General features: G+C 50.5%; 1 protein-coding gene across 1 annotated transcript; it reads left to right on the top strand.

The window, feature by feature from the left end:
• The first annotated feature begins 999 nt into the window (after window positions 1–999).
• LOC128722517 (inositol 1,4,5-trisphosphate receptor) lies at window positions 1,000–13,060 on the top strand. The gene is made up of 12 exons (XM_053816185.1): window positions 1,000–1,100; window positions 1,192–1,378; window positions 1,690–3,612; window positions 3,703–4,034; window positions 4,135–4,433; window positions 4,886–5,188; window positions 6,040–7,529; window positions 7,599–8,303; window positions 8,811–11,460; window positions 11,546–11,883; window positions 11,960–12,898; window positions 12,974–13,060. The coding sequence occupies exons 1-12, from the start codon at window positions 1,000–1,002 to the stop codon at window positions 13,058–13,060; spliced, it is 9,354 nt and encodes a 3,117-aa protein (XP_053672160.1).
• The last annotated feature ends 1,766 nt before the right edge of the window (window positions 13,061–14,826 follow it).

Below are 14,826 nucleotides of genomic sequence, written 5' to 3'. Positions count from 1 at the left end.
AGGTCCATAGCTCTTTTTGCCACATAACAACAACACATGGTTCGAACCCACATGTACTGCACAATATACGGATAGTTGATTTTCGCTTTTCCGACACCTTTGGCCGGGAGATATCGAAGCCACGGAGGTTGGTAGCCGATTTTCTTCGAATTTATGGTACAAGAATTATTGTGCCTGGTACCGGTGCGAACAACGTGGAAACACATTTTCCAGAACGGCATCGACAGTTCGCTTCTTTGCACCAGGCTTATTTCTTCGGTGTTCGTGTTGCTGTTGCTTATTTAATCGCCATTTGATCTGCTCCCGTGGGCAGTACATTATTTTACAATCTCTGGGCTTTTTTGTTTTAGTTTCTTTTTTGTCGGCGATATCTTCGCCAGCCGGCCAACGTTCGACCGCTGTGGCTTTCCACCATTCCCGTTAGGAAAAATTTTCATTTCACGATCCTTTCACCCATTCCGATCCGACCTGGGGCACTTCTCCCGGGTGCGTTAGTTCAACCGATGCTGACTAATTTGTCCTTCCTTCCTTTCACGAAACAACTACGTCCAGGGATGGATGAGAATGTGCCTATGCGCCGTCCGTTGTGGTTGTCGTTATTATCCGTATCTTTCAACCAATTCTCGCCGGCTTTTCTTTTCTCTACTGTAACGTGTTCTTCCGCTTCTCTTTTCCAGATGTACCTACCACTCGAATGAGCCGTCTAAACGGGACTGTCCTTCGAACCGTGGTGTCGTAGTGTCCTTCGTGAAACAAAAAATATCAGAAACGAAAGAAGTGTAGTGTAAAGTGAAAGCTATCGAGCGAAAGCGAGTGAGTCAAGTGGGTTTCCTTTAGAGGTGGCGTTACAAAGCTGCCCGACGTTTCTCGGGTGGATTAGTCCTTATTTGTCGTCCGTGAGGTGGTGGCTTCGTGTAACAATAGCGAGTGTCCTCTCGGCACGGCGCTAGTAGGCAAAGAACACACATTTACCAGCCGACAGTGTGAGAAACATCAACAATGGGTGACAGCACGATTGGTTCGGTTAGCTTCCTGCATCTCGGGGACATCGTGTCCCTGTACTCGGAGGGCAGTGTGTCCGGGTTTCTGAGCACGCTCGGGTAAGTGCTTATCTGTCGATACCAGCCGTTCTTCGTCAGGAGTCATTTGCTCTAACGCCGGTCGACCCCATTGTCCTCGCTTTTCCCACAGCCTGGTCGATGATCGCGTGGTCGTGTGTCCTGGGGCGGGCGATCTCAACGATCCGCCCGAGAAGTTCCGTGACTGCCTCATCAAGATATGTCCCATGAACCGCTACTCAGCCCAAAAGCAGTTCTGGAAAGCGGCCAAACAGAGCACCACAACGAACACCGACACGAGTCTGCTGAAGCGGTTACACGTAAGTATTTCTCGTGAGATTTTCTCGTCTGGCTGATAGATTGATTGGGGACTTTGGGATTTGAAAGACAAATATGTGGGATTTCAATATTTTGCAATCACTTTGGGGAATTATTTCCTCTCGCACAAATGAATGTGTCTTCTTCCATCAATAACGTGTTCTTGAAAAAAAAAAGATAATGTTGTTGTTGGGTATTCAAAAGAATACGAAAGACGCTTATAAAAAAAGCCAGTCTCACGTACAACCAGGCATTGTGGGGAAGATAACCGAGCTTCTTGCTTCGTTTCCTAATCCTTCCCTTTCCATCACAGCATGCGGCAGAAATTGAAAAGAAGCAGAATGAGTCCGAAAACAAGAAGCTTCTGGGGACGGTCGTGCAGTACGGCAGCGTTGTTCAGCTGCTGCACCTCAAGTCAAATAAGTACGTCACGGTGAACATCCGATTGCCGGCGTTGCTGGAGAAGAATGCGATGCGGGTGTATTTGGACGCGAACGGAAACGAAGGTTCCTGGTTCTACATCATGCCGTTTTACAAGCTGCGGTCGGCCGGTGACAACGTGGTCGTCAGTGATAAAGTCATCCTGAAGCCGGTCAACGCCAACCGACAAAATCTTCACGTAGCTGCAACGTACGAACTGCCGGACAACCCGGGCAGCAAGGAGGTGAACGTGCTCAATTCGTCCACCTCGTGGAAGATCACTCTGTTCATGGAGCAGCGTGAGAATCAAGAAGACGTGCTAAAGGGCGGTGATGTTGTGCGGCTGTTCCACGCGGAACAGGAGAAGTTCCTCACGATGGACGAGTACAAGAAGCAGCAGCACGTGTTCCTGCGAACAACGGGTCGAAGCAGTGCGACAGCCGCCACTAGCAGCAAAGCACTCTGGGAAGTGGAAGTGGTCCAACATGACAGCTGCCGAGGAGGAGCTGGCCACTGGAACTCGCTCTTTCGCTTCAAGCACCTCGCCACCGGGTACTACCTGGCGGCTGAGATCGACGAGGACATCTCGCGGACGGAGAAATCGAGCAGCTCGAGTCATCCGGCCGGAGGCGACTCCTTTCGCTTGGTACCAGTACCCCACTCAACGGACATCGCATCGGTGTTCGAGCTGGACTCGACTACGATCACGCGACCGGAGGGCCTGGTACCGCAGTCGAGTTACGTTCGGTTGCGACACCTCTGCTCGAACACCTGGGTACACGCGACCTCGGTACCGATCGACATCGATGACGACAAACCGGTCATGTCGAAGGTTGGCTGCTCGGCGATCAAGGAAGACAAGGAAGCGTTCCAGCTGATCCCGGTGTCACCGGTGGAGGTGCGTGATCTTGACTTCGCAAACGACGCCTGCAAGCTGCTGCTTGCGATGAGCACAAAGCTCGAGAATGGTACGATCTCGTCGAACGAGCGGCGATCGCTAATCGCACTGCTGCAGGACATCGTGTTCTTCATCGCGGGGCAAGAGAACGATCAGAACAAGTCGGACGCACTCGAGCTGACGATCAACAATCCGAACCGAGATCGGCAGAAACTGCTGCGTGAGCAGTACATCCTAAAGCAGCTGTTCAAGATACTTCAGGGGCCGTTCCAGGAGGTGAAAGGCGCTGATGGGCCATTCCTGAAGATCGACGAACTGGGTGATCCGAAGAACGCACCGTTCAAGAACATCTTCCGGCTGTGCTATCGCATACTGAAACTCAGCCAGCAGGACTACCGAAAGAACCAGGAGTACATCGCGAAACATTTCGGATTGATGCAGAAGCAGATTGGATATGACATCCTGGCGGAGGACACGATCACCGCGCTGTTGCACAACAACCGGAAGCTGCTCGAGAAGCACATCACGGCGGCGGAAATCGAAACGTTCGTTGGGCTAGTGCGTAAGAATATGCAGAGTTGGCAGTCACGCTTTCTCGACTACCTGTCCGATTTGTGCGTTTCGAACAAGAAGGCGATCGCTGTCACGCAGGAGCTGATCTGCAAGAGCGTGTTGAGTGCGAAAAATGCCGACATCCTGATTGAGACGTTCTTGCGTGAGGTAGACGACGACCCGCTCGGATACCTTAGTGAGCTGGAACGCGGCAATCGGGAGTTCACGGAGATTCGTGAGGTTGATGAGTCTAGTTCCGCGGGTCCTGCTGGCGATGGCGAGCCAAAGGGAGCAGGTTCTAGCGGAAAACGGAAGCTGGACGAGAAGAAACGCTACGAGGTCGTGCTGATGTGGCAGAACCGAACGGTATGATCGGGCAAGGGAACGGGAATTTTATTCACTGGAGCGCCAGAGAACCTAACCTTGAGACTTGTGTCTATTTGTTTGCCATTCTAGCAATCGAAATCTATGAGCCGGTTAGCGCAGGGACTGAAAATAGGGCGCGCCGTTGATACAGCCATCCTCGACTACTACCGGCACCAGTTGAACCTGTTCTCGAACATGTGCCTCAACCGACAGTACTTGGCGCTAAACAACCTGTCGCCACACTTAGACATCGATCTGATACTGCGTTGCATGTCCGACAAAACCGTACCGTATGATCTGCGGGCGTCGTTCTGTCGGCTGATGCTTCACTTGCACGTCGATCGCGACCCACAAGAACCGGTCACGCCTGTCAAGTACGCCCGGCTGTGGTCCGAGATACCTACCGTCATGTCGATTAACGAGTGAGTAAGCAAATTAGGAACTAGCGCGCGCTCTCGCAAGGCCATCACTCATCTCAACCGAACTCTGTCACCGTTGCTTATGTTTCCATCCCTGATGCAGTTACGACATCGAGAAGCAACCGGACAGCAACAAGGAGGCGGTGCGGGCGCGATTCAACAAGACCATCGCCTTCGTGGAGGACTACCTGTGCAATCACGTGGTCTCGAAGATGTGGTTTGCCGATCAGGACCAGAACAAGCTCACGTTTGAGGTGGTGAAGCTGGCGCGAGATCTGATCTACTTCGGGTTCTACAGCTTCAGCGATCTGCTGCGGCTGACGAAGACGCTACTGAACATACTGGACTGCGTGTCGAACAGCGAGGCAGATGGAACTGGCCTACCGACGGGACATATCGACTGTAAGTAGCAAGGACCTCATAGTTGAAGGCTATCATTTTTGTATGCTATTGTATTATTTTGTGCTTCATGAACGTGTGTTCTTTCATTTGTTTTTACTTAACTTTGGCCACAAGTTGGTTTCGTTTACTTGTTAGAACATTCAGAACAGTGTAGGGTTTAATACGCTTGATTTTCGTTCTATTCGGGCTGCGTTACTTTTTTCACTCGTGTCTGTACCGACGAATTGTTTGAGCGTTCTCGCAGGACAACGGTCCAGTTGTTCGCTATGACGTTTATTGCATTTGCAGTAGTATCAAACGTGCGGTTTTTCACAGGCGCTATCGCACCTCATTTGTGTCTCAGTCATCTTTGCACGATTTCATTCATTTGAGGAGTAGGATACCATTTCGTTTCATACTAACATTTGCGCTACTAACGCTACCCGCCGTACGACCTCACCAACGGAATGCAGCTGATGGAAAGGAAGCGGCATTGCCGGGGATTTCAATACAGGACGAGGTAGTCGTACCTGCTGTGTCTAGCAAAGATGGAGGTGCACGTAAGGATTCCGATGCCGATGGTGGTGGAACCGGTCCTGGAAGCATGTTGACGAGTGAGTTCGGAATGCCGCAGAAGTTGAATCGCTCCGCGTCAACCGTGGCCGTGCTGGCCGCCATTGAAGCAACAAAAGCTTCGTCTAAGCTCCGGTCCGGTAGCATACCGGAAGCGAACACCACCGGGCCTGTGAATGATGGTGCGGCCCGGGGTGTTGGAGGTATGTGCGTGTGTGAGTGTGTGATTGGCTCAATCACAAAAACGCTGTAATATGCTTGCTTTAGATGTTGTGCGTTAGGTTAATATTTTCATTTCTCACCCATTATACACCATCGTTCCTTGCTTGGAACATTCTGTAAGGATGCACCACTGAAAAATGAACTGTAGGTACCGCATGTTCTTGTTCCCAATTTATGTTGATGCTTCCACAATTTTTCCTCTAGCTGTACTCAAATGTGCTTTGTACCTGTTGAATGCCTGCTTACCGATTGCGCAATGAACAAACACATCCAGCTGCTAGCTCGTTCTACCAAACGCTATGAATGTGTCCTCCCTTTGTCGTGTTGAATTAACCCTCCTGAGCTATTGATTTGAACGTCACGAATTTATCTCCGCTGGGCTATTGCGTTTGGAGCTAATTCAACCATCGTTACATCACAGCTTCATGCCGGCTTTCGTGCAACGTAGGGGATGATTGTGTTTGACATATTCATTTGCGTCAATCTACCGAACTCGTCCCTATCATCTCCCTATCGTCCCCTATCCTGACATCATTGCACACGTTCAACCTTCAAAACGCTCCTTACCACGGTGGAACATGTTGGTTCCATTCCTTCTTTACTGTTCAGAACCTGTAACTGCTAGTAGTTTGTTACAATTTAGAATGTCCTTAAAAGTTGAACGTTTCTCCATGTCGACAGTGCAACTTCTCGTGTATTGGCTTCTAACGATTGTTCTAAATTTCGTCCCCATCCGTGTGTTGGGAAAATTCCAACGTCCCAGAGCCGCTGTCATGCCACTGTCCAGATTGTGAACTAACTGTGTGATCTTCTCCATTATCGCCATTTCCAGCGGAGGGAGGCGTGCTGCGCCGCATCGGTGACATGGGTGCGGTAATGACATCTCTCACACTCGGTCCAATATCGACCGCGATCGTGTCACCCACGATACAACACCGCAAGTCAGTGTCGCAGCTCATGAAGGAATACCCACTGGTGATGGACACCAAGCTGAAGATCATCGAAATCCTGCAGTTCATCCTGGACGTGCGTCTCGACTATCGCATCAGCTGTCTGCTGTCGATATTCAAGCGTGAGTTTGACGAAAACGAGCAAACGTCCGCGACGATCACGACGGCCCTTGCGGCAGGTCCACCAACTGTCATCCTGCCTGACACAGACCGAACCATGGCCGGATCGGCATCATCGTTGTCCAGCGATCCTTCGCCGACGGTTTCGGTGGTGGCCCCAGCAGATAGTACGACATTGGACGCGAACAGCAGTACTAGCGGGGACACCATCTCCGACGTGTCACTGACATTGAGCAGCACCACGACGACTTCGGTAACGACGCTGGACTCTACGTCCGAGGGTCACGGGACGATGTCAAGCGATGGTAGTTCGTCAGGGCACGCAGGAAACGCATTCAGTCGTCCCTCAAATCCGGACGCACCGACGGCGGAGAATATAAACCTGCGCCAGAAGAACATCGATCTCGAGTCGATTGGTTACCAGGCGGAGGGCATCTTCGGCTGCACCGAGGACACGTACAACCCACTCGACCTTGATGGGCAGGGTGGCCGGACGTTCCTGCGTGTGTTACTGCACCTGATCATGCATGAGTACCCGGCGCTGGTGTCTGGTGCGTTGCATCTGCTCTTCCGGCACTTCAGCCAGCGCCATGAGGTGCTGCATGCGTTCCGTCAGGTGCAGCTGCTCGTGTCCGATAGTGACGTTGAGTCGTACAAACAGATCAAATCTGATCTCGATGTGTTACGGCAGAGTGTGGAGAAGTCCGAGTTGTGGGTGTACAAGTCGAAGCAAACGGATGACCTGCTAGCAGGAGGTGGTGAAGGAACCGAACAGGCTGATGCAGGTGGAACTGGTGGTAAGGGTGGCAACGAACAAGGAGAAGGAGCGGGTGGAGGGGGTTCTGGTGGTGGTGGAGGCAAGACCGGATCAGCCAGTGCCAAGGGCAAACCGGAGCTGGTGAAGCAAGAGTCGCAACTCAACTTTGACCAGGGTCCGGAACTGAACCCTGAGCAGGCGCAGGAGTACAAGAAGATCCAGCAGATCTTGATACGCATGAACAAGCTGTGCATTACGGCGACAGGACCGGATGGGTTTGTGAAGCCCCGCAAGCATGAACAACGTCTGTTGCGTAACGTCGGTGTCCACACGGTCGTACTGGATCTGCTGCAGATTCCCTACGACGAGAAGGATGACTATCGCATGAACGAGCTGATGCGGTTGGCGCACGAGTTCCTGCAGAACTTCTGTCTCGGCAATCAGCAGAACCAGATTCTGCTGCACAAACAGCTGGACCTGTTCCTGAACCCCGGGGTAAGAGCGTTGAAGTGTCCGGGAGGCGAAGCGGTTATAAAGCTGTTTTTCACCTCTCCTTCCCGATAGATCCTTGAAGCGGAGACGGTGTGTGGCATCTTCAAGGACAACCTGAATCTCTGCAACGAGGTCAGCGATAAGGTGGTGCAGCACTTTGTACACTGTGTCGAGATTCACGGCCGGCACGTGGAGTACCTGAAGTTCCTACAGACGATCATCAAGGCGGAGAACCAGTTCATCCGCAAGTGTCAGGATATGGTGATGCAGGAGCTGGTCAACGCCGGCGAGGAGGTGTTGGTGTTCTACAACGACAAGGCATCGTTCAACTACTTCGTCGAGCAGATGCGTTCGTACAGCGCAGGCACACTGGTCGATCCGAGCCCGCTCATGTACCACATCGAGCTGGTGAAGCTGCTGGCCTGCTGCACGATGGGCAAGAACGTGTACACCGAGATCAAGTGCAACAGCCTGCTGGCGCTGGATGACATCGTCGCGATGATATCGCACCCGGACTGCATCCCGGAGGTGAAGGTGGCGTACGTGGACTTCCTGTGCCATTGCTACATCGACACGGAGGTCGAGGTGAAGGAGATCTACTCGTCCAACCACATGTGGTGCCTGTTCGAGAAGTCGTTCCTGATCGACATCAACAACGTGGTAAAGGGCGGTCCGTTCACCAACCGGCAGCTGGAGAACTACGTCTGCAACGAGGTGATGAACATACTGACGACCTTCTTCAACAGTCAGTTCTCCGACCAAAGCACGGCACTGCAGGTTAGTATCCAGGCGGGTGAGGTTCCGCGGTCTCAACAGTGCATTATCGTTTCAATGTGGTTTTCAAACAAGTCAAAGAGGCACTCTCGTCCCGAGGAGTCCCCACAGGAGGAAGGTACGAACAATGGTTGGGAAACGCAACTGAACAGGATGATCTCGGCGCAGCGGTATCAGATCAAACGATTGCTACGTCAGAACAGCATGAACGAAGTTCGGTTGCCCATGTTGAAAAAGTTGGTTCTCAGTCAGGCAAGGACACGTGTGATTTGTATTTGAATTTTCTTTGTACGATCAATGCTAGAGCCCGTATTTAGTGATTGAAAAATATGTCCGACACCGTCCTTCGCGTTTAAATTGACAACAGTGCTAGTCACATGCTTCCGTTGATTTGAAATACTTAACTTATGCAACCTATGCTAGCGGCTCAGCTGGGGCCCAAACGGTTTAACTAATTCCTTTTGGTGTTCTTCTCTCTCTCTCTGTCTCTCTCTCTCTCATTTATCACAGAAACGGCAGCTGATTTTCGTGAAGATCCTTCAGAACTCGTTCAAGCTGACGCAATGTAAGGGATTGACACCTTCACAGCGTTTCAACGTGGAGAACTGCATTCGAACGCTCTCGGAGAAAGCAAAACCGCGCGGTATCGCCATCCCGATCGACCTCGAGAACCAGGTGGTGAAGATGTTCAACAAGACGGCGATGCTGTCCCGTCAGACGAGCAAGTGGTTGCTGGTTACGAAACAAACAAAGATGGAACGTTCTCAGTCACAGATCATGCGCATGGACCGCAGCATCATCGAGGGTCTGCAGGACATCGTGTCCCTGCTAGAGGACAAACTAAAGCCGCTGGTCGAAGCAGAGCAGTCGCTGCTGGTGGACATCCTGTACCGATCAGAGTTGCTCTTCCCGCTCAACACAGAATCGCGCAAAAAGTGCGAGACGGGTGACTTCATCCGGCACCTGATCGCACACACCGAGAAGCTGCTGGAGGAGAAGGAGGAGAAGCTGTGCGTGAAGATACTGAAAACACTTAAGGAAATGATGACGATTGACTGCGAGTACGGTGATAAGGGTGATCACCTACGGACGATCTTGCTGAAGCGGTACTTCGGACACGACTTCACGCTGCAAGCGCCTCTGCCAGCCTTACCGGGTGCAGGAGGCCCAGTGGCCAGTGTCCACGCAGTACTGCAACCAGCCAGTATGTCAGTTGTGGCTGGGCCACCTATGGCTAGCGTATCGCACGGTCCGGGAGCAAAATATCTGATTCGGGCAGGGCGCACCCTACACGAAGTTCAGAACCACCTGGATAAAGAAGGCGCGAGCGATCTCGTGATCGAGCTCGTGATCAAATCGATCAACTCGCCGTCTATCTTTGTGGAGGCGATCGAGCTAGGCATCGCACTACTCGAGGGTGGCAACCCGATCATCCAGAAGGGCATGTACAACAAGTTCCTGAGCAACGATCTGAGCCAGTCATTCTTCAAGGTGTTTTTCGACAAGATGAAGGACGCTCAGCAGGAGATCAAGTCAACCGTGACGGTCAATACGTCCGACATGGCGGCGAACAAGGCGAGCGAAAGCAAAACGGAGGGCAAGGATCTGGACAAGATCGGTCAGCGCAAGAGCGTGAGCAAAGTGAACGGGATCGTCATCACGGAGGACTTCAAGGAAGAGCTCCAGAATGCGGCACTCGTGACTCAGCAGTCGTACATAAATGCGCGCAATCTCGCGGCGACCTCGGACGCAACCGGATCGGACAACGGGGATGAAAGTTCGCTCATGAGTATCGGCAGTTCAGCACTCGAGGACATCCTGGCGGAGAAGCTCGAAAAGCACAAGGACAAGGACGAGCAGAACAAGCTGTCCAACAAGGTACTGGTGATGCAACCGATCCTGCGTTTTCTGCAGCTGCTGTGTGAGAACCACAACCCGGAGCTGCAGAACTTGCTGCGGAACCAGAACAACAAGACGAACTACAACCTCGTCTCGGAGACGTTGATGTTCCTCGACTGCATTTGTGGCTCGACGACGGGTGGACTCGGACTGCTCGGGTTGTACATCAACGAGAACAACGTGTCGCTGATCAATCAGACGCTCGAGACGCTCACAGAGTACTGTCAGGGGCCATGTCACGACAATCAGAACTGCATAGCGACGCACGAGTCGAACGGACTCGACATCATCACCGCTCTCATCCTGAACGACATCAACCCGCTAGGCAAGAACCGCATGGACCTGGTGCTGGAGCTAAAGAACAACGCCTCTAAGCTACTGCTCGCGATCATGGAATCACGTGGAGACAGCGAAAATGCCGAGCGCATTCTTGCCAACATGAATCCAAAGCAGCTGGTCGAGGTGGCGTGTAGAGCGTACCACCAGGACGAGAACATCCTGATGCTGCTCAATCAGAGTGAAGGTGGTAGTGGTAGTGGCGGTGGAGGTGGAGTCGGAGGTGGAGGAACTGGTAGTACTGGGGATGATGGGTATGGTAGCCTGCGGCACGAGCTTAGTGATGACGGGCATGATGATGACGATGTGGGTGTCTCACCGAAGGAGGTTGGCCACAACATCTACATCCTGTGCCATCAGCTAGCTCAGCACAACAAGGAACTGGCAGGATTGCTGAAGATCGATAGTTACAGCGGAACAGCCAGCGCAGGCAGCAACAGCACCAGTACGACAAGCGCCAGCGCTAGCGCGATCACATTTCCGGGAGCTAATCCGAGTAGTCTAGGAGGCGGATCATCCAGCACCGTTAGTGCCGCTGCAGCCAGTAAGGCGAACAGTAAGACAAACCAGGCGCTGTTGTACTATCAGACGCACACGGCACAGATTGAGATTGTGCGGCATGATCGTACGCTTGAGCAGATCGTATTTCCGATACCGGAGATCTGTGAATACCTCACGAAGGATACGAAGGTGCGCGTGTTGAACACGGCCGAGCGAGATGACCAGGGTAGCAAGGTGGCCGACTTCTTCGACCGACACGATGCCATGTTCAACGAGATGAAATGGCAGAAGAAGCTTCGCGGCCAACCGGCACTGTTCTGGGTCAGTAGCTACATGTCACTGTGGAGCAACATCCTGTTCAATCTGGCCGTGCTGATAAACCTGATCGTAGCGTTCTTCTATCCGTTCGAAAACGCTCTTCCTGGTAAGCGACCGGTTGATTCTGGTGGGTCGATTTCACGTGACTTATCCGGCTTTTAATCGCATTCTTCTTTCTTCCTCCCATGCAGAACTGAGCTTCCACCTGTCATTGGTCATTTGGATCGTGATGCTTGTTTCGCTAGCGATCGTCATAACGTTACCGCGGCAATCGGGTATCCGGACGTTCGTGGTGGCGCTCATCCTGCGGCTCATATTCTCCTGCGGTCCTGAACCGACCTTGTGGCTGCTGGGCTGCATCACCGTGGTTATGAAAGGCGTTCACATCATCAGCCTGATGGGCAATTACGGTACACTCGAGAAGCACTTTGTGTCGATCATCACGGATGCGGAGCTGCTGTATCATTTCTTCTATCTGCTGTTTTGTGTGTTCGGTGTGCTGTTGCATCCATTTTTCTTCTCGATTTTGGTAGGTATTGCTGGTAGATAAGAACTACGATTTTTATTCAATCGTATATCCCCGAAAATACGATCACTTTCTGCAGCTGTTCGACGTGGTATATCGTGAAGAAACGCTCCTCAACGTGATCCGTTCGGTGACTCGAAACGGTCGATCGATTATACTCACCGCCGTGTTGGCGCTCATCCTCGTGTACATGTTCTCCATCATTGGGTACATGTTCTTCCGGGACGATTTCCTGGTGCAGGTGGACGAAGAGTACAGCGCCCCATCGTCGGTTGGAAATGGAGATGGCGATTGTGCTGGGGAACCCATGGTTGGGCACATGATACCACCACCGGAAGTGCTGGAGCAAGTCGTGCAACAAACGTGTGCCAAACCTCCCGAAACCGCGGCGGCCGAGCTGCCCGAATCAGATGGTGATATGAAGGAACGTGGCTGCGACTCGATGATCATGTGCATCATCACGACGCTCAACCAGGGCCTGAGAAATGGTGGGGGCATCGGAGACATCCTACGGGCGCCAAGCCGCAAAGAGACGCTATTCGTGCCACGTGTCGTGTACGACCTGCTGTTCTTCTTCATCGTCATCATTATCGTGCTGAACCTGATCTTCGGTGTGATCATCGACACGTTCGCCGATCTGAGAAGCGAGAAGCAGCAGAAGGAGCTGATCCTCAAGAACACATGCTTCATCTGCGGCTTGAATCGGTCCGCGTTCGACAACAAAACGGTCAGCTTCGAAGAGCACATCAAGAATGAGCACAACATGTGGCACTACCTGTACTTCATCGTGCTGGTGAAGGTGAAGGACCCCACCGAGTTCACTGGTCCTGAAAGCTACGTGCACGCCATGGTTAAAGCAAACATCCAGGACTGGTTCCCGCGGCTCAGGGCGATGTCGTTGGCTGCGGTCGATGGCGATGGTGAGCAGATCGAGCTGCGTAGCCTCAAGAATCTGCTCGAAACGAACCACATCGCGGTGCGGGAGCTAATGACGCAGATCATGGAGTTGGAGAACAAGGTATGGCCTGCACTGAGCACGTTTCGTGACGAACACATGATCTGATGGTTTTCTTCGTCGGGGATTTATTCACAGATGACGGAGCAGCGCAAACAGCGGCAGAGGCATGCCTTGCTCAACCCCACAACGTCAACGTCGTATCAGTTCTATCCGCAGCTCTGATGCTCCTCGTCCGCCCTGCTCGGAGATGATGGCCGTCGGAAGATGGCTTAGGCGTGCTCCGAATAGAGGAATTATGCAGTGATCGCGCTGGATTTGTGATAAACTGCCCTGGGGTTTATGGTTTCTCCGTTGGTGATTTGTTGCTTGTTGGGGTTTTGTTCGTTTTTATTTGTTATTTGAATCGTTTTTTTTTTCGAGATGTTCTTTACAGAGACACCGGAAGGTGAACGTCTGATTGATTGTTAAAGTAGTGCCTGTGTAAGAGTGGTGATCTATTGTGAATTTAATTAATTATTTGTTGCTTCCAAGAATACCATCGATGTTGGAGAAACACACAGTGCATAAGCTGATCCTATATTTATTAGTGCACCCTCCAGTAACGTTGTGTATCTTGTCAATAGTAGTGTAAATGTTGCAGCACGTGTCCGAGATAGATGTGAATGCAATTGAATGTTATTTATCGTATAGTTTTTAAGCAAGTGAATTCGTCCAGATGGGACATGCGCAGGCACTAACTAGTTATTGTAGAACTACGGCTTACTAGGCTACTGTTAGGAACGAAAAAGGGGAATCCCAACCCTGCGACAACATATTTTTTCTGCCACATATTTCGCCTTACTCCTGATCGTTTACTGTTGATGATGTGTGGAAAAAATTATGTGCTGTGGATGTGTAAAAGATCAATTATGTTTGATACAATTGTTTCTCATGTATATGAACGGTTGAACATGCACATCTTAGCTCATTTCTGGCGCTTGCCAGGATATTCTTAAACTTTTCGAAAAAAAAGGTTTCTTGCATGTTCGAAAAGTTGTTCAAAATTTATTTTGACATTTTTTATCGTCAACTATTTTAAGGCGATGCTTTCAAGGTTAGATAATAACACATATGCTACTGATAATTTATCTCGTGTAAATCAGAGTGGTTACATTTAAAGAAAAAGTATGAGAAATCAAAAAAAATATTGAAAAATCGAAACAAACTTGAAATCTCATCATCACTTATCCTTGACTAATAACCGTGACTTAAGAGAATCTCTTCCTAAACACTTTATCTCTCTATCTCCCTAACTCTTGCGTCGCTAGCTCTCCCACCATATGTGCAATATTGATGTCTTCTTCCAGAACAGAAAAATAGACTGATTTTATACGTTTCGAGAGCTTCAAACATCGAAATCCATTTCAATCAATATACCCTACCGACCCTTCCGACAATAAAGCGTTTGATTGTGACCATGTATCTGATTCCCTTAGGTCCCCTTTTCCTCCCACTGTCGAAATATTAGCATGAAAGCACCCGGCGTGGAGGGTTTAGTATGTTATTTCGTTGCTTTATAATCGACTATATAGTCAACATACGTTATTACAACACAGTTATTCATTCAATCTAGTAATTAAGACAACAACAGACAACTACAAACAGCATAAAATTAGTGCATGTACACGTAGATCAAGAGAAGTCTGCACATGCAATTCAACTATACTCGTTACTCGGAAAAAGCAAAACATATAAGGCAACGAATGATAGTCGCTAACTGGTCACGCTTAATTCAGCGCGCAATCCTAGCGCCATTCGCAATATTGAGTGTGATGAGAATATGTGTAATGCGTGCGATGAGAAACTTCTTTCTACCGTTTAATTTCCCATCTGCTTTGTGATATTGTCATGCGTATTATCCTGAAGCAACGCATTGTTTATACACGCCCTAGCTAATATGTAACGTTTATAAAACCCGCATAGTTCAATTGTGTATATTTTAAACAAAA

The sequence above is a fragment of the Anopheles nili genome, chromosome 3 (genome assembly GCF_943737925.1).
Source record: "Anopheles nili chromosome 3, idAnoNiliSN_F5_01, whole genome shotgun sequence".
Lineage (NCBI taxonomy): Eukaryota > Metazoa > Arthropoda > Insecta > Diptera > Culicidae > Anopheles > Anopheles nili.
This window is presented reverse-complemented; position numbering and strand designations above follow the sequence as displayed.